The sequence below is a fragment of the Lemur catta genome, chromosome 1 (assembly GCF_020740605.2).
Source record: "Lemur catta isolate mLemCat1 chromosome 1, mLemCat1.pri, whole genome shotgun sequence".
Lineage (NCBI taxonomy): Eukaryota > Metazoa > Chordata > Mammalia > Primates > Lemuridae > Lemur > Lemur catta.
Window position 1 is genome coordinate 14,243,552 of NC_059128.1, and position 18,357 is coordinate 14,261,908.

At 36.4% G+C, this 18,357-nt stretch overlaps 1 protein-coding gene and 1 non-coding gene across 2 annotated transcripts in view; one reads left to right on the forward strand and one right to left on the reverse strand.

Annotated features, from left to right (window-relative positions):
* Positions 1-18,357, forward strand: part of PTPN21 (protein tyrosine phosphatase non-receptor type 21) — a 62,367-nt gene that overhangs the window by 16,400 nt on the left and 27,610 nt on the right. Inside the window, exons 3-8 of the mRNA XM_045562317.1 lie at positions 6,134-6,303; positions 11,660-11,757; positions 13,369-13,436; positions 14,236-14,306; positions 16,914-17,001; positions 17,398-17,486. Coding sequence (XP_045418273.1) covers positions 6,134-6,303; positions 11,660-11,757; positions 13,369-13,436; positions 14,236-14,306; positions 16,914-17,001; positions 17,398-17,486 — 584 coding nt within the window. The remainder of the gene's footprint in view (positions 1-6,133; positions 6,304-11,659; positions 11,758-13,368; positions 13,437-14,235; positions 14,307-16,913; positions 17,002-17,397; positions 17,487-18,357) is intronic.
* On the reverse strand, positions 464-565 carry LOC123631199. The gene has a single exon (XR_006733064.1). It is a non-coding gene; the product is annotated as a U6 spliceosomal RNA (small nuclear RNA).

The following is an 18,357-nucleotide window of genomic DNA, read 5'->3' on the forward strand; positions in this document are numbered from 1 at the left end:
ATGCGTGACTTTACTAAAATTTCCCATTTAAGCCTAGTTTACTCTTTAAAAATGTGTTGATATTGTTTTAATCTTATAATTGAATATCTTTCTCCATAGCACTTATGAGTATCTGGCATACCATATATTTTGCTTATTTGTCTTTTTTACCCTACTGGAATGTAAGCTATGTTGAGGGCAGGAATTTTAAGGAATGATCTTATTGCATTTGAGTCATCATATTCTTTATAGCATCTGATTGTCCAGGGTGGTAAATAGAAAAGCTATGAGCAGTTCATCTATGTAGATTCTAATTCATGCCTTGGACCTTCTTTCAATTCCTGAAATTGGCTTATAATTTGACTCTTTTCCTGAAAAATACTACAACCACAAAAATCTGGCCACTTGAGGGGTTCAGTTACTTGGACTTTGTTTTATTAAAATTTCAGAATAATTTAGAAGACTAAGATGTAGTTTTATTTTTTAAAATATGGAACACTTCATGAATTCGTGTGTTATTGTTGCTTAGGGGCCATGTTAATCTTCTCTGTATCATTCTAATTTTAGTGTGTTACTGCAGTGAGTACTGATTATTTTGAGTCTTCATTTAGATGTAATACAGTGTAATCATATTGTATATTATCTGGCTGTAAAATCAATAATATTTGATTAAGGATAGAAGAAAATGGATTAAAATTAAGCAGAAAAGGAAAAATTCTCCCTGCTTCAAAGCAGTGTGACCACTGCTCTCTCACAAGGAAGAAGTAAGATACTTCATTATTTATGGCAGACTCTGTGTAGAGCTAAGCTCCAGGTTTGCATTAATTAGGTTGATACTGTTAACTACCCGTGTTAGATGATCTCTTCCCATGATAGACTGTATCTAGTGCTAGCTCCTCTCATCTCTTTCCTGATGAAAAGTCTTCTGACTTCTGCCTAGTCTAAGAAAGGCATCAAGATGAAATATTAAATATTTGCAGTTTTAAATGGCATTAACTTTTACCAACCCTAGCACATCAGTGGCTTAAAAAACCCTTTAGATAATTTGTGTCCCTCTGCTCTGCTTTGAAAACAGTACAACCAAGAAGGCTCTTAAAATAATTACATGAGAAAAGATCTAGGGATTAGGAAAGGATTTACATTTTGACAGAATTTGGACCTGCTTGTAATAGCTGATATTGCCTTAGCGGACTGTGCTTTGGGGTGCTTCACCTTTTTCCCCGAGCTCAAATTTATAAACTGTCTTTTCCTCTGAACCGAAAGCTTGATAATCAAATCGCTTTGTTCACAGAGTCAACGTCAGTTCATTTAAAGTAAGTCAACCATACTGTGTCTGAAAAGAAGCCAAGTTCCATTTAATTTTTGTTTTTACTTTAATTTACATAGCAGGCATAGTTATTTGTACAGTTTTGGGGAGTAGCTATGAAGAATTTTAAACAGCTGTGAAGAAATCATTGAATGATTTTATGAAAACTATTCTGGTAAGTTCAGAACAAAATAGGAAAGAAAAGGAGAGAATGTAAAAATATCTGACAAAGTTTCATAAAAATCTATTCAGTGATAATTGAGAATTGATCTAGGGGATGCTGAATTATTTAGTGATTTAGAGGCTTCTGTTGGAATGAGTTTCCCACAGGTCAAATCAGCTTACTTTGGTCACCAGTAAAAGTAGACAGAACTGGGGAAAAAGGAGCCACATGGAGGTAAAATTTCTTACTGGGAAAAGTACTGGGTAGTTGGATAACAAGGGGTGGTAGGAGACATGAACCCAAAGCCAGTAATTAAAGGCTGGTCTGTTGGGAAACTTTTATTACAATTAAACCAACCCATAAACAGAACCAGAACAGGCATAACCCAGAAGATTTGGACTTGAGGAAGAGAGACCATGTGATTCTGGGAAAATAACCTAGACCAAGTAATGACTGGTACTAGTTGAAATTTAGGGCACACAGGGCCTTTCTGTACCAAAGTTTTGGTATTTCTTTTAAAAATAAAGTGTCCTAGTATATCCTGACTTTATTTTATTATTATTTTTTTTTGAGACAGAGTCTCGCTCTGTCACCTGGTCTAGAGTGCCATGGTGTCAGCCTAGCTCACAGCAACCTCAAACTCCTGGGCTCAAGCAATCCTCCTGCCTCAGCCTCCTGAGGACTACAGGCATGCACCACCATGCATGGCTAATTTTTTCTATTTTTAGTGGAGATGGGGTCTCCCTCTTGCTCAGGCTGGTCTTGAACTCCCGACCTCAAGTGATCCTCCCACCTTGACCTCCTAGAGTGCTAGGATTTACAGGCATGAGCCACTTCGCCCAGCCTATTTTGACTTTAAATAAAGGAAGAAATTAGTTTGACTGTTGTAATAGTTAGATAGTTGTATATTTAAGGAAGGAGCATGCTTGACTCAAGTTTTGTTCTATTTTCAGTCATACCTGAAGAGATCCTATTTGCTAAATTTACGTACTCATAATAAATATAAGAAGAGTGCTTTTTAGCTTTATCAGCAAAATTTTCACTTGTAAAGTATTCTTTACCGCAATTTTTTAAGGAAGGGAGGGTACATGTTATTCTCCCTGTTAAGAAACTGAGCCTCAGTGAGGAAGTGACTTGCTGAAGAGATGGTGCGTGGTGGAGCCTGGACTCAAAGGCCAAGCCTCTGGACCTCAAATCTAGCACAGTTTCGTCTATACACACTAGTGGTGGCTATTGGAATTACAGACATAGCTCCCTGGAGGAAATACAGTCATGTGTCTCTTAAGGATGGAGGAATGTTCCGAGAAATTCATTGTTAGGTAATTTCATCTTAGGCAAAGGTCATACGGTGTACTCACACAAACCTGGATGGAATAGCCTACCACACACCTAGGCTAAATGAGATAGCCTTTTGCTCCTAGACTACAAACCTGTACAGCATGTTACTGTATTGAATACTGTACGCAATTGTAACACAATGGTAAGTATCTGTGTATCTAAACTTATCTAAACACAGAAAAGGTACAGTAAAAATGTGGTATAAAAGATTAAAAAAAAAAGATATACCTGTATAGGGCAGTTATGAATAGAGCTTACAGACTAGAAGTTGCTCTGGGTGAGTGGTGAGTGAATGTGAAGGCCCAGGACAGTACTGTACAGTACTGTAGACTTATACACACTGTACACTTGGACTATACTAAATTTACATAAAATTTTTCTTCCTTTAATAAATTAATCTTAGCTTACAGTAACTTTTTTACTTTATAAACTTTTTAATATTCTTAACTTTTTGACTCTTTTGCAATAACACTTAGCTTAAGACACAAAAAGTGCAGAGCTGTAAAAAATTTTTTTCTTTCTTTACATCCTTATTCTGTAAGATTTTTTCTATTTAATTTTTTTTTTTTTTTTTACTTTTTAAACTTTTTTGTTGAAAGCTCAGACACATACACACGCATTAGCCTAAGCCTACACCAGGTCGGGATCATCAATATCACTGCCTTCCCCCTTCACATCTTTCCCCACTGGCAAGTCTTCAGGGGCAATAACATGCGTGGAACTGTCATCTCCTAAGATAACAATGCCTTCTTCTGGATACCCCCTGAAGGACCTCCCCGAGGCTGTCTTACAGTTCACGTTTTCTTTTATAAGTAGAAAGAGCCCACTGTAAGATAATGATAAAAAGTATGTTATAATAAATACGTAAAGCAGTAACATAGTCACTTATCATTATCAAGTATTGGGTACTGTGCATAATTGTGTATGCTATGCTTTTATATCACTGGCCGTGCAGTAGGTTTGTTTGCACCAGTGTCACCACAAATGTGTGCAAGTGTGTGTTGCTCTACAATTTATGATGGCTGCACCATCACTTGGCCATAGGAATTTTTCAGTTCCATTATAATCTTATGGGACCACTGTCATATATGCAGTCCATCATTGACCAAAATGTCGTTATGCAGTGCACGGTGGTGTTAATAATTAGCTTCCAAGCTACTAGTCAAACCTTTCAAAAAAACAAAACAGCAGGTACCAAAACAGCAAAAATAGAGATATCTTTTTATATTTGGCTTTGGAAAATATACTTGAACTTACAAGTGAAGTAATGAAACGACAATTAAATTGGCTAATGTATGGTAAAGCTGTATATAAAATAAGTTATTTTCTAATTATCTTTGGGAAATGAAGCGTGCTTTGTAACTAATTTTGCCTAATAAGCAAGGCTTACTCCTTTGTCCAAACAACTATTTTGAGTGCTAATCTTTGGAAAGATTTATATACTTTTCCACTTGTCTTAAACAAAGGAGTAGGAACTGTGATTATTGTTAAATACATGACTAATATTTAGAACAAATGTTCCTTCAATAAATAACTGCAGACTACTGTGCATTTGTAATTCTTTATAACTTCTTCTTAAAGGGTTTTTGTTTGTATGTATGTATTCTCCCTTGCCAAAAGAGTATTACCCATAATTTCCTTCTGCTGCCAACTTGCTGTTATTTAACAATCCTTTTTCCTTTAATTTGTCATCTTTTAATCTGCTTTGGACTGAACCAAGTTACTGAACTCATTAAAAGTATGTATAAAATAAGGAAAAAATTTCCATAAAAGAGATAGGAGAAATTTCTTCATTGAGGGCATATCCTTTATAACTTTGACATTAACATGTACTTTTCATTGCTCAAACACATTTTTCCCTATTCCCTGTTCTTCAATTATGTTCAGATAGTTGAGATTGCCAGATAATTGTCAAACTATACAAAATCTTGACTCTAAGTATAGATATTAGAAAATAGATAATGTTATTAACTCAAGACTCTGCTCATCTATTTCTGGCTTATTTTTTTTTCCTTAGATTTTCTTAATGACCTGAATTTGATGTATTTAAATATTTGAAAATAAAGTTTTAAAATTCTGTACTTGATTTTAATTATGAATATTTCTGATCTTTAACAAAATTTTCTTATTGAGTTGAAATTCACGACATAAAATTAACCACTTTAAAGTAAACAATTCAGTGACATTTAGTACAGTCACAATACCACCTCTGTCTAGTTCCAGAACATTTTCACCCCCAAAGGAAACTCTGTACCCATTGAGCAGTCACTCTCCATTCCTCCCTGCCCCTAGCAACTACAAGTTTGCTTTCTTTCTGTCTCTATGGATTTATCTATCCTGGATATTTCATGTAAATGGAATTATGTGATATGTGACCTTTTGTATCTGGCTTTTTCTTAGCATCATGTTTTTGAGGTTCATCCACATTGTAGCATGTGTTAGTACTTTATTCCTTTTTAGGGCTAAATATTCCATTGCATGTATAAAGCACAAATTTGTTTATCCATTCATCTATCAATGGACATTTGGGTTGTTTTCACCTTTTAGCTATTGCAAATAGTCCTATGAACATGCATTTACATGTATTTGTGTTTGAGCACCTGTTTCCAATTCTATCCTAGCACTTTGGGAGGCTGAGGCAGGAGGATCGCTTGAGGCCAGGAGTTTAGACCAGCCTGGGCAAAATAGCCGGACTCTGTCTCTATAAAAAATAAAGTAAAAAAAATAATAGCCAGGTATGGTGTGTGCTTGTAGTCCCAGCTACTCAGGAGACTGAGGTGGGAGGATTGCTTGAGGCCAGGAGTTCAGGGTTGCAGTGAGCTATGATAGCACCACTGCACTCCAGCTTGGCCAACAGAGCGAGACCCCTGTCTATAGTAAAAAGTTGATTTCACAGTATTTATTCAGAATTCAACTGGGTAGGACCCCAGTTATGCTTATTTTAAAATATTGATTATGATTAATTTAATGTTTTAGTATTAATAACTAAAAAGCTAAACATGATATTTTTTCAGTATTTTTTTGTTTTTGTTAAAACCTGTATGTAAAATTCAGTAGCATCTACTGCATTTTGATGTCCAGGCCTTGGAATGCTTTTTTTTGTGCGGAGTTGAAGAAATGAAATAAGTATAATTGACTTTTTGCCTCTATTTCCTGTATGTGAGTATCTAGGTAAAGATAGATCTTGCATCTTTTTTTCCTTTCAGTTCTTGCTGTCGTTCCTTTCTGAGAAGAGAGGCAATAGAAGACTGCTGTCACTGGGTTCCCGGTCATGGATTAGGGCAATGGAAGTCATTGAAATCTTTTTGTAAATTATTGTCATCTTCAGTGACCTTCTGTCTTTCCAGGTCACTTACTTCAGCCTCTGGTACCACAATAAGCAAAATCAGCGCCGGTGGGTAGATTTGGAAAAACCTCTGAAGAAGCAGCTGGACAAATATGCACTGGAGCCCACCGTCTATTTTGGAGTGGTGTTTTACGTGCCTTCAGTGTCGCAGCTGCAGCAGGAGATTACCAGGTGAGAAATTAAGTGCTGTTTGTTTTTAGCAAGTAATCTAGTGAGATTAAAAAAGTGAAACTAAGGTCAAAGTCAAGAGGTAAAAGTCTGAAACTTTGCCCTCCCGCCCCACATTTTTACTACCTTATTACAAGAAGGTTCTGGTATGTGGCACGTCAGAGTGTTTTACTGCATGTCGGATGAGTTACGGGTTCATTAGGCACAAAGGAATCATTAGAAGGAAAAAACGATGTTTTTACCCTGGCTGTGAACTCTTCTTGTAGTGATGTCACCTGTAGTATTTTATTGTTTTGTTGCTGATCCTTTGTAACAAGGAAATGAGAAAGGAGATTAAAAATTAAAGTCTTAAAATCTGGTCATTCCTCAAGGAAATGTGCCTAAAGGTTCTTAGATTTCTTTGACTCCAGTAGCTATAATCTGTGGACAGGTGGGAGAGGAAATTTGTAGGAGAGGGAAGGCAGAGAAGGAGAGAAAGGGAAGTGTTTAAGATCAAAAAATTTTGGCTAGTAAGTGCCCTTAACAGGGACCAAAGGCAGAAAGGGAAGATGATACTAAGGTGTAGGATAGAAGAACTAAATGTTCTCTCCCCCATTTCGCTCCCCCAAGACAAAACAATAAACAGTGCAATAAAATTTGAATTCCTAAGCCTGCCTTTCAGAGTTCTCCGAAATCTGAAATCTGTCATACATAACCTTATCTTTTTAACCCTATTTAATGTTAGTTTTGAGCCAAGCTGGACTACTTCCAGGGCCCTGGATGCGCCACATGCCTTTTTGTCTTTGTGTCCTAGATCTTTCCCTTGTGTTTATGTACTGGAATCCTGTTCATCTTCTGAGTTGTACTTCAGAAGGTACCTTCTCCACGAAGCATCTGTCACTTCCAGGCTGGAATAAGGTTTACCTTCTCCAAACTGTCCTAGAATTTGCTTGCACTTGTGTTAAGATGGCCTTTGTCATAGTCTCTCATTATGGTTGTGTACATCTCTTATCTTATCCCTAGATTTTAAATCCATGTTTTCTTTAGCTTTACTTTTCTCATGCTAACATAATGCCCTGCAGATAGTAAGAACCTGGTACTGCCCCATGTTTGTGGAATGCTGTTTGAGCCTGCTGGTTACTTATTAAAAGAGGATGGAAAACCAAAGCAGTAAGGATCAGGTGGTAGGGATAAGCACAAACCAACTGAAGTAAGTCTGAAGTATAAACATGGAAGAGAGGAGTGGAAGCCAGAAGGAAAAACCCTGCACTAATCACCTCGGCTCATTTAAATGTTTAGTGAAGACTTGATATGATCTAAGAACTATGTTCGCCACAGTGGGAGGTGAATACACAGGTGAATACGTTTTAATCTTACCCAGGAGGAGTTACTCATAGTCTGGGGGAACTGGCAGTTCATATAAATAAATAATTATAGTATCCTATGATAATAAATGCTTTTATTATTAATAAAGCTCTGGATTCCTAGGGGTGGTACAAGGGTAAATTGAACAGGGAAGGTAAAGAAGTTGATTTTTTTTTTTTTGATAGAGTCTCGCTCTGTTGCCCTTGGCTAGAGTGCTGTGGCGTCAGCCCAGCTCACAGCAACCTCAAACTCCTGGGCTTCAGTGATCCTTCTGCCTCAGCCTCCTGAGTAGCTGGGACTACAGGTGCTCATCATCAAGCCTGGATAATCTTTTCTATTTTTAGTAGAGATAGGGTCTTGTTCTTGCTCAGGCTGGTCTCAAACTCCTGAGCTCAAGCAGTCCTCCTGCCTCGGCCTCCCAGAGTGCTAGGATTACAGGCATGAGCCACCGTGCCTGGCCTACAAGAAGCTGATTTTTTTTGATTGACTTTAGAAGGAATTTTCTAGAAAGAATATCTTGTGCAAAGCAGGGGTAATAAAGAAGATTACTGTGTGTTTTCAAGGAGTTTCAGATATTACCTAGAGAGGGGCAAGGAAGTTTAAAACATAGGCATTAGTAATAAAGTCATAGGACAGTGAGGAAGACATTTTTGAATTTTAGTGGAATGGAATGATCAAATTTGCATTTTGTGAAGAACACCTATCATGGGAAGCTCTTTGAGGTGGCAAGACTATAGGTGGGAGACCGGTTAGGAATGTCTATGCCATAATCTAGGCATTAGTCTGGAACGTAGACCCAAACAAAGGTGTTAGCCAGGTTGAGAGAGAATGGGCTTACTAGATTCAATCACAGGATTGCTCATTGATTAGGTGTAGAAGAACCTGACAGGTTGTATCAGTAAGGGTTAAGTATGGCTATATATAACAATAAAACTCTTAAGTATCATTGACTTACGTAAGAGAGGTCCAGAGGTCAGCCATGCAGAACTTGTATAACAGCTCCACAAAGTCTTCAAGGACCCTTGTTCTTTCTCTTACTGTGCCATCATCCCCATCTTCAATTTATTAGGTTACCTCACAGTCCAGGGAATCTTGAGATGTCTAGCTGTCACATCCATAGAGTCCCAAAGCAGATCAATGGTTTCCTAGGAAGGGGGAAGGAGTAGGAGAGAAGGATATGAGGATACAAGGAAACTTACATGTGATCGGTATGTTCCTTATCTTGTGGTGATGGTTTCATGGACATATTCATGTGTCAAAATTATATACTTTAAATTAGAGCAGTTTATTGTATCTCAATTATACCTAAAGAATGCTGTTATAAAACCACTCCAAGATATTTTAAGAAAATAACAATCTGAATAACGTATCTTCAGAAAGTGAAGACTTGTCAGAAAAATGTGGCCACAAAGCAGCAGAAACCTACCAGCCAATATTATAGGATGAACTAAAGCAAATTAAGAAAATAACATGATATGAAAGAACCATTTAAATCTGAATTAGAAAAGCTTTGGAATAATTTGGCTATGCTATGAGTGAACATGAAAATAAAGAGCTGAGTAAAAAATTAAAGATAAATTCTAAAGTGATAGAAATTATAAAAGTATAGTATAAATACAGAAGACAAGATCAAAAATCAAAAATATGTGTAATAGGATTTCCTAAAGGAGAAAGCCAAAACATTGGCAACGAACACATTCTAAAAAATATTTAACAAATTCTACATTCTAAGTATACAACATTCTGAAAACTTTCTTGAGAAAAGATGACTTAATGCTCTATATTGAAAAGGCATACTGTGTATCTGGGATGGTAAACCCAGAGCAATCAATACCAAAACATGTTCTGCAAAATCACTGGAAATTGGGCATCTAGACAAAAATGGTAAGTTACTTATGAAACTAAGAAAATAAGGTTGGTATCAGACTTTCAGAAGAACAGTTCATGCTAACAGACAAAAGAGTAAACTTTAACATCCTCAAGGAAAGGAAATATGAGGCAAAATGACCAGCAAAAATGACTTTTGATGAATAGGTCTTAGCTTGGGCTGCTTTAACAAAATATCATAGACTGGGAGGTTTAACTAACTGATATATTTTCTCACAGTTTGGAGGTCTGAGCATTCGTTGGGTTCGGGTGAGGGCTCTTTCTGGCTTGGAAACCTTCTTGCTGGGTCCTCACATGGCAGAGAGAGCAAACACTCTGGTGTCTGGAGTTTTTACTTGCAAAAGAGAAGAAAGTTTGAGCATCGTAAAGAATAATGACTGCGTAGAATAAAACACATGGAGTATATTTTTTAAAATTCATGAATTCCTCATACTTAAAAAACAACCTCATTGGTCATCTTTGAACTTTGCTGGAGTACCAGTTTGTTATTGTGAATGGCAATAAATTTATCCTATCTTTTCATTATAACTGTTTAAAGGGATAATCAAATGTTTGTTGAGGAAAAGTTCTTTATAGAAGAATCACACCAAATAAATGCAGGAGAAATTGTAGAGTAGAAAGTCACCAATTTAAATTCCTAATGGAATAATGTGTCTAGATAACAATCATAACTACTCAAACATTTGGGTAAAAGGAACAGGCTGACATCATCTGAACTCAGTGGGCAACGTCAGCATCACTGTAAGTGGGACAACCAAATACTGTTACTTCTGATGCGATACATCAGGATATAGCCAGCACCACTGATGCATTCATTATTCTTGAAGACATTAAGCTTGTATCTAAGCAAGTCTCCAAGTCCACACGGTTCAATATGGTAGTCATTAGTTACATGCAGCTGTTTATAGTCAAATTTAAATTAATGAAAATTAATACAGCTAAAAATTTATTTTCTCAGTTGCACTAGCCATATTGAAAGTACTTAGTAGCCACATGTAACTATCATGTTGGACAGCACAGATATAGATCATTTCTATCATTGCAGAGAGTTCTAATAGACAACACTGTTCTAGATCTAATGATTAGTTCACAGGAAAAATCGGAGAATACATGAACATGTCTTATGACCCCATGAGAATATAATCATACAAATCCAGAAAGTGGGAAATTCTACATGACAAACAGCTTCATTTTGTCAAAAGATAAGTAACATGAAAATAAAGAGGAGGAAATTTTTTATAGCAAGAGAGATTTACAAATATCCATCAAATGTAACCTGTAGACTTTTTTTGGACCCTTGGATCCTAATCTTTTTAGAAAAAACTGTAAAAATGCATTTTTGAGACAATCATGAAAATTGTACATGAACTGGGTATTGAGTAGTATGAAGATATTATTCATTTTGTTGGGTATGTTAAAATGTAGTTATGTCTTAAATAAAAATAAAGCTTACCTTTTAGGGATAATACATACTGAAGTATTCATAGGTGATAAGATATGGTATCTGGGATTTGGTGTAAAACACTTGGGCTGGTGAGAGGGAAGGATGAAACATGGTAGGCATAAAGTTGATTGAGGCAGTATAATGAGGATATTGGGTCATGGTACTTATTTGTAAATCTCTCCTGCTATAAAACATCTGGTTCAAATTTTCCAAAATAATACTCTAAAAGTGCCAGTACCCATGTATCCCTTCTCTTACTAGTCTAAGAAAAACAAGTGAAGAAAAAGGCTACCTTTTCACATATTTGGAATGCCTATTGTGCAACATGGGATGACCTAATTTATTATGTAGTTATATAGCATAGTTTTTGTGTAAAAGATTTTATATTGAAAAGTTGATAAGCTGATACAGAGCATGAGACAGAAGATTGGCTATCTTATGGATGGTTTTGGTTTTGAAATAACTATAGTTAGGGATAAGTGACTCACTAAATTGATTAATGTGTTGGGGGGTGGGAGAGATATAGATGTGGTCAAGGACATTGTTGTCATTCTTCCAAACCATCTGGGGTTAAGACTTTATTTGACTGGTTTATGCTTCTCTACCAAGTCATGGTAAAATGCATTGTGTCTGAATTGGAGATAATATTGATATTGACTTTATAAAATTGACTTTTTTGTATAGGTATCAGTATTATCTGCAGCTGAAGAAAGATATCTTGGAAGGAAACATTCCTTGTACATTAGAACAAGCAATTCAGCTAGCAGGCTTAGCTGTTCAAGGTAAATAAGGGCAATCCATAATGTAATAGTTCTATCAGATTTAAAATGTGATTTATAACAAAGACAGCAAGGGATTCTTAAAGTAACTGACTTTCTATATACATCTTTAGTAGTGTTTTTATATTAATGATACATTACTGTTATCTAAAGGGCTTCCTTTTGGGAAAAAATGATTTTGGATTACCTCAATGAAATGAGACTTCCATAGAGCAAACAGTCCAATAAAGAGAAATATGTATATATGTATGTATTACACACACAGTCACATGCCACCTCATGATGTCCTGGTCAAACTGCACATGCTGTGGTGATCCTGTAAAATTATAATGCCGTAGTTTTTTCTTCTTAAAATTTATTTTATAACCAGCAATAAGCACAGCATCATACTGTATTTTACTGTACCTTTTTTATATTTAGATATACAAAACTTACCATTGTGTTACAGTTGCCTATAGTGTTCAGTATAGTAACATGCTCTATAGGTTTGTAGCCTAGGAGCAAAACTTTATATAGTCTAAGTGTGTAGTAGACTGTATCATCTGGGTTTGTATAAGTACAGTCTATGATCATACAATGACGTAATCACCCAACACATTTCTCAGAATGTATCCCCATTAAGTAATCCATGACTGTGTGTGTATGTGTATTTACAGCATTTAATATGCTTTGTATTCATCTAGTTCAGACACTTGATCTGCTAATAGCTGATATTTCAGGAAGAAAGATCTGCCAATCAGTGAGGTTGATGAGGTTTTATTCACTTATACATTAAGTACACTTCATTTGGTTTTTTAGTTGTCCTGGATTATAGAGTATTGTCATTCATAACAAATGAAAATTTTGCATCTCACAAACATTTTTGAATTTGTTTTTTTCATTTTTTATATGCTTAATGTACATATATTTACATGTATGTATATACTTTGGGAAAATTACTGATGAAGCATTATTTGAAATGGTAACTGGCATTTAACCTGGGGAATTGAAATTTAATTAGAAGAATCATTAATAAAATTCCTTCCAATATTAATAGGCATGGAGACATGTATGTTATTTCTAGACAAACAAATGCCTAGTATACATTGAAGCCACAATCCTTTTCAAGGTACTTTGAATTTTCTTAAGTGTTTGGTTTTAAGAGTTACTTTTTCATAAGCATTTTGCCTATCAATTTTTTTTAACAATTAAAAATTTCAAAACAAATACATCTTGCTGTAACATATTCAAATGATCTAATTCCATTCCCCATAGGTAATCACTACTATTAACAGTTTAGTTTCTTCCTGACATTTTTCTGTACATGGCAAGCATACATGATTATAGACTAGGTTTTGTTTGTTTTTAAACTATAAAAATGAGAGCATATCATATTAATATATAGTTTATAACTTGTTTTTGACTTAATTCATAGGCTTTTTTCCAAGTCAAGACACATGAATCTACCTAATTAATATTTTTTAAAGGTACTTTAAAATACACTTTTTATAGCTGTAAGACAAGTTTGACTTATTATAAGCACACCATCTATATACTGCATATTGAATTTTTTGTACATGTTTTGCAATAGAAATTAAATATAATTGACATGTGAATATTTGTCATTTTGTATAGCTGATTTTGGTGACTTTGATCAGTATGAATCCCAAGACTTTCTTCAGAAATTTGCTTTGTTTCCTGTGGTAAGACCTCTTTTAACATTGAGCCTTTTTACAAACTATTCATTCCCATACCCTTAATAATCCTTGAAATGAAATCCATATGATAGTCTTATTAGTCAGGAATGTCATTTAAAAAAACCCAGTTCCCTTTTGTAAACGTCTCAAGTGTGATTGCTTTCCCTGTTGTAGTCTTCTTGGTCCTTGTGAACCCATGGACACTGAAGGGTCTGTAGTCACTGTGATGTGCCCAGAGAAATTGGTTTTGTACTTGGATGTGAGTCTAAGAGAGGGATTCATTTTCAGCTTCTGAGGAACCATGCAGAGGTTTTGCTTTTTAACTGAAGGCTTGAAACCTCACAAAGTTACGTTGAAATGTATTTGACTTATCATCAGCGATTTAAAAAGTAGATGACAAAAAGGCACCGCCTTCCACATTTAAGTCACTGATGGAAGTGACACAAAAACTGTATCGGAACAACTAAGGGAGGTGATGTGCTCTTTTTCTGAGGGTCTGCACAGCCAGCCAGAGAATGTACCTGATACTGTTATTTTGCTGGGCTCAGAACTGGCTGCCTGCTGTCACCAGCCTGAAATAACTCAGCTGAAACTTTCTCTGGGATGAACTGAGAAGGCAAAGTTTTTGGCTCTTGAGCAGAAGCCACTTAATTCCTTAGATCACGATTATATATGTAAGCAAAGCTCCCACATGTTAGTAATAGTCATAATTTTGCCTGATAGTGACAAGAGTCAGAAACAGGAGCAATGATACCTCCTAAGAAATTTGGGTGAATTATTCTATATTTCTGTGTGTTTTCTTCAGGGGTGGTTACAAGATGAAAAAGTATTGGAAGAAGCAACCCAAAAAGTGGCCTTACTACATCAGAAATACAGGTAACATTAAGAAATAAGACTTGGGAATAGTATAAACTAATGCCTGAGTTTTAAGTATTCAGTTAAATATTTAATTTACATAATCATTATTTAATTGCACAATTAAATTTGGAACTTTACTGCTGCTGCTATTACAAGTAGCCAATGTTTACATAGCACTCACTGTGTGCCAAGTGCTGTTGTAAGTAAGCGCTTACCTGTATTAACTCATTTATTATCCGTGTTTTACCAATGAGGAAAGTGAGAAAGTTGAAACCAGCCAGTCATTGACGGGTGCCAATTCTTCACCCCATGTGTTAGAGGTTTTTGTGGGAACCTAATCCTGCACAGGGTAATGTAAGATTAGGGAGATTTTTCTTTTACAGATCAGCGAGTACAGTTCTTTCCTCCTGTGTGCTTTCGCACGGTGAGTTTCCGTCATCCGGGCAGCTGTGCTGAGAGCTCTGCTGCTAATTGGCCTGACCTGTGCTTCCGCATACCTTTGTGTGCTGGTAGACGTGGACTTTTTTCAATGATGAATCTCTGTGTTGCCTATATTTACAGCAGTCCCCAACCTTTTTGGCACCAGGGACTGTTTTCAAGGAAGACAAGTTTTCCATGGACGAGGGATGGGGGGATGGTTTGGGGATGATTCAAGTGCATTACATTTATTGTACGCTTTACTTCTATTATTAGTACATTGTAGTATATGAAATAATTATACAACTCGCCATGGGTTGGGGACCCCTGGCCTATAAGAAAAATCCTTTCCTTGAGAATGCTAGGTCTTATTATAAACCAACTACCACACAGTTCCAGGTACAGATGCTCCTCAACTTATGATGGGGTTATGTCCTGATAAACCCATCATAAGATGAAATATTGTCAGTTGAAAATGCATTCAATACATCTACCAAACATATTAAATATCATAACGTACCTTAGCCTACCTTAAACATGCTCAGAACATTTAATTAAATTAGCCTATAGTTGGGCAAAATCATCTAATACAGAGCCTATTTAATAATAAAGCTTTCAATATCTCATTTAATTTATTGAATGCTGAAAGCGGAAAAAGAGTGGTGTGGGTTGTATAGGTACTTGAAGTATGTTTTCTACTGAATATGTGTTGCTTTCGCACTTTTGTAAATTTGAAAATTCATAAGTTGAACTGTTGTTGAGGAGTGTCTACTTTATATATCATTAAATTCTTATAATTACTCTTTAAGGTAAACACTATTATTTCCAACTTATAGATGGGGAAACCAAGCTAAAAAAGACTTCAGTGTCCCTACATGTGGTAGAGGAGGGATTTGAAAGCAGGTCTGTCTGATTATAATCCATTATTTATCCCCTTTCAAGTAAAATAGCATTTTGCCTCTAGTCTGTCTCCACTCAAATCCACATAATCACTCACACAAGATTAGTCTCCCTAAAATATCACTTTCCTCTTCTCTTTTGCCCCCTCCTTGCCGAATGCTCCTGGGTGTTTTCATGCTCTCTAGTAGCCTGAGTCCCCTCCCCTGGGATTAAAGGCCTCCTGCAGATTGGTTAAATCTTGCCTTCCCAGCTTTACCTTCTGTGTCCAAATGAACCTTTTTTTTCTGTAGCCTAATTGATCCTTCAGGCACACATTGCCCTGTTTTTTGTAACTTTCATTCATTCATTCATGGATTTCCTTAAAAGGTAGTCTGGTACTCTGCCTCTGTATGAGATAAAAAGATAAATAGAATAATTCCCTGCCTTCCAAGAGTTCATTCCTAGCCTTGCAATCTAAGGGCTTGGTAGGACAGCCCACTGTAATAGTAATTATAATACATATAATAAGATTATGAGTGTAGGGGGAGAGGTATGGACACAATGTGTTGGGACTGCACAGAGCAGGGGCATTGGCAAATCCAGAAGGTGGTAAAGAGGAAGTGATGCATAGGCTGTCCTGAGGGATGTTAGGGACCGGCCAAGTCCACTGGTGGGTGACAGGTATACCTGGAAGAGGGATTAGCATGTGCAAAGGCCCTGAGGTGTGGGAGAACATGGTGTATTCACACAGATGCAGAGTTTGGGATGGCTATAGCATGGGATGCCTTGGGGAATTGGGGAGCAGCAGCAGATGAGGCTGGAGAGCCACATCTCCACGCAGTTGATCATTGCTTTCCACCCGCACTGCCTTCCTACCCATCCTGACAGTGGCCCGTTTACCTGACTGGGATTTCCATCTAGCTGCCTCATGGCCTTAATTCCTGCCTGCATTTGGCATTTAGCACACGATTCTCAGTAATGCTTGATACTTTGGATAGCAAGGAATTACTTGGTGGTTTAGAAAAAAATCTTACCTTTCACTTGAAGATTTTTTTAGGGGGTGGTTTTATCCTCCTCTCTCCCCCTCACCTGCCTAAAGTACAAACGGCAGGATCTTTTATAACTCAACATCAGCGTCTCGCACAGTGCTTTGCATGTAGTCGGTTTTCAGTAAATGTCGATGGATTAATATAACTGATTACAGATGCTTTGAAACTTGAAATGTTTATAATGTCTTATGCCAACTTGATATGTAGTTTTTAAGAAAAGCCTTATTTTAAACCATTTTTAGTTTTGTGAACAATCTCACTAACATCTGTTGGGTTGCAGAGGACTCGCAGCGCCTGATGCTGAAATGCTGTACATGCAGGAGATAGAGAGAATGGATGGCTATGGAGAGGAGAGCTACCCTGCCAAGGTAAGCGTGGCCGACGGCTGGGGCTCTCTAAAGTAGGCTCAGCAATTTGAGAGAACAGCGGGGAAGCCCAAGGATGCCCTGATGTGCAAAAGTCTGGACACCTAAAGGCTGAGGTCCTTGTAACTAAAATTTATAGTAAAACACATTCTCATTTTTGCAGTTCGTCTTTTAAATGGTCTCAAAATAGAGTTCTTGAAGAGGTCTGAACTCTTTCAGTGTCCACACATATTTACAAGATAATACATTTATATCATTCAGACTGTTTTCGTTCTGAGTAGTTGCTCTGTAGGTCTTCTGAACATTTTATATCTGGGAAACAAGTTTAAGGAACTAGATGTAGTTGTAGTTCTTATGCATTTGTTCCTAAGTGTTTCTTTTTCTGCTTTCTCCTTTTAGGATAGCCAGGGAAGCGACATATCCATTGGAGCATGTCTTGAGGGTATCTTTGTGAAACACAAGAATGGAAGGCCGCCTGTGATATTTAGGTATTTTTCTTACCTCTTACTCTGTACTTTCTGTGGCTCCTGTTGGCCACATAGTTTTTAGTGCCTAACAGTAGTTAAATTGCTCATAAGTCTATCCCAGGGTCTCAATAAAAAAAGGAAATATTCCCTTCCTAGGATAAAACACCACCTAAGTGCAGCAGTTCTTTTTCATAAGCCACTTTCTTCAAAGCCAAATGTGTAAAAAATAGTGTTTATGATGATGGCCTATTTATAAAACGTTTAAAAATATGTGACCATTTTCTTGCCATTAGGAGGCCATTCTTTGTTTTGATGTAAAGTTTTCATTTGAGCTCTGATTTCAAGAGCTATTTCTTATGAAAAATCTAAACCTGTTTTCTGATTCTAGTTATGTACCAAAATTCCTAAAATACTAATATCTAAGCAAATTTCAACTATTTTTTGTAATGTTGATTTTTTTCCCCCTCATATTAAAAAGTGATACTACTCATTTGTGGAAATCTTAGAATGTGTATGGTAAGAAAAACAGAAAGGTTGTATAGTGATGTGCTAATAGTGGCTGACTCTCAACAATGAAATTACAGGTGATTTAAATTTCCCTTTTAGTATTCTGTGTTCCAATTTATATCTTAAAGATAGTAAATTGGACCATGTCGTTCAATCTCTGCCTTTTAATTCTTTAAAAGCTATAATCTAGAAAATCCAAAGTGTCATTTCATAGAAATATTTGGAGTTTTACTCTGAGATTCTATCTACCCAATTCTCTCTTCTCTTAATGAAAGATTAAAAGTTTACATTGTTGTTTTGTGAAGTAGTAAAACATATTCTGTCATTTCTATGTTTTGATTCTTTCATACCTACCATTTATTGAGTGCTTACCATGAGCCAGATA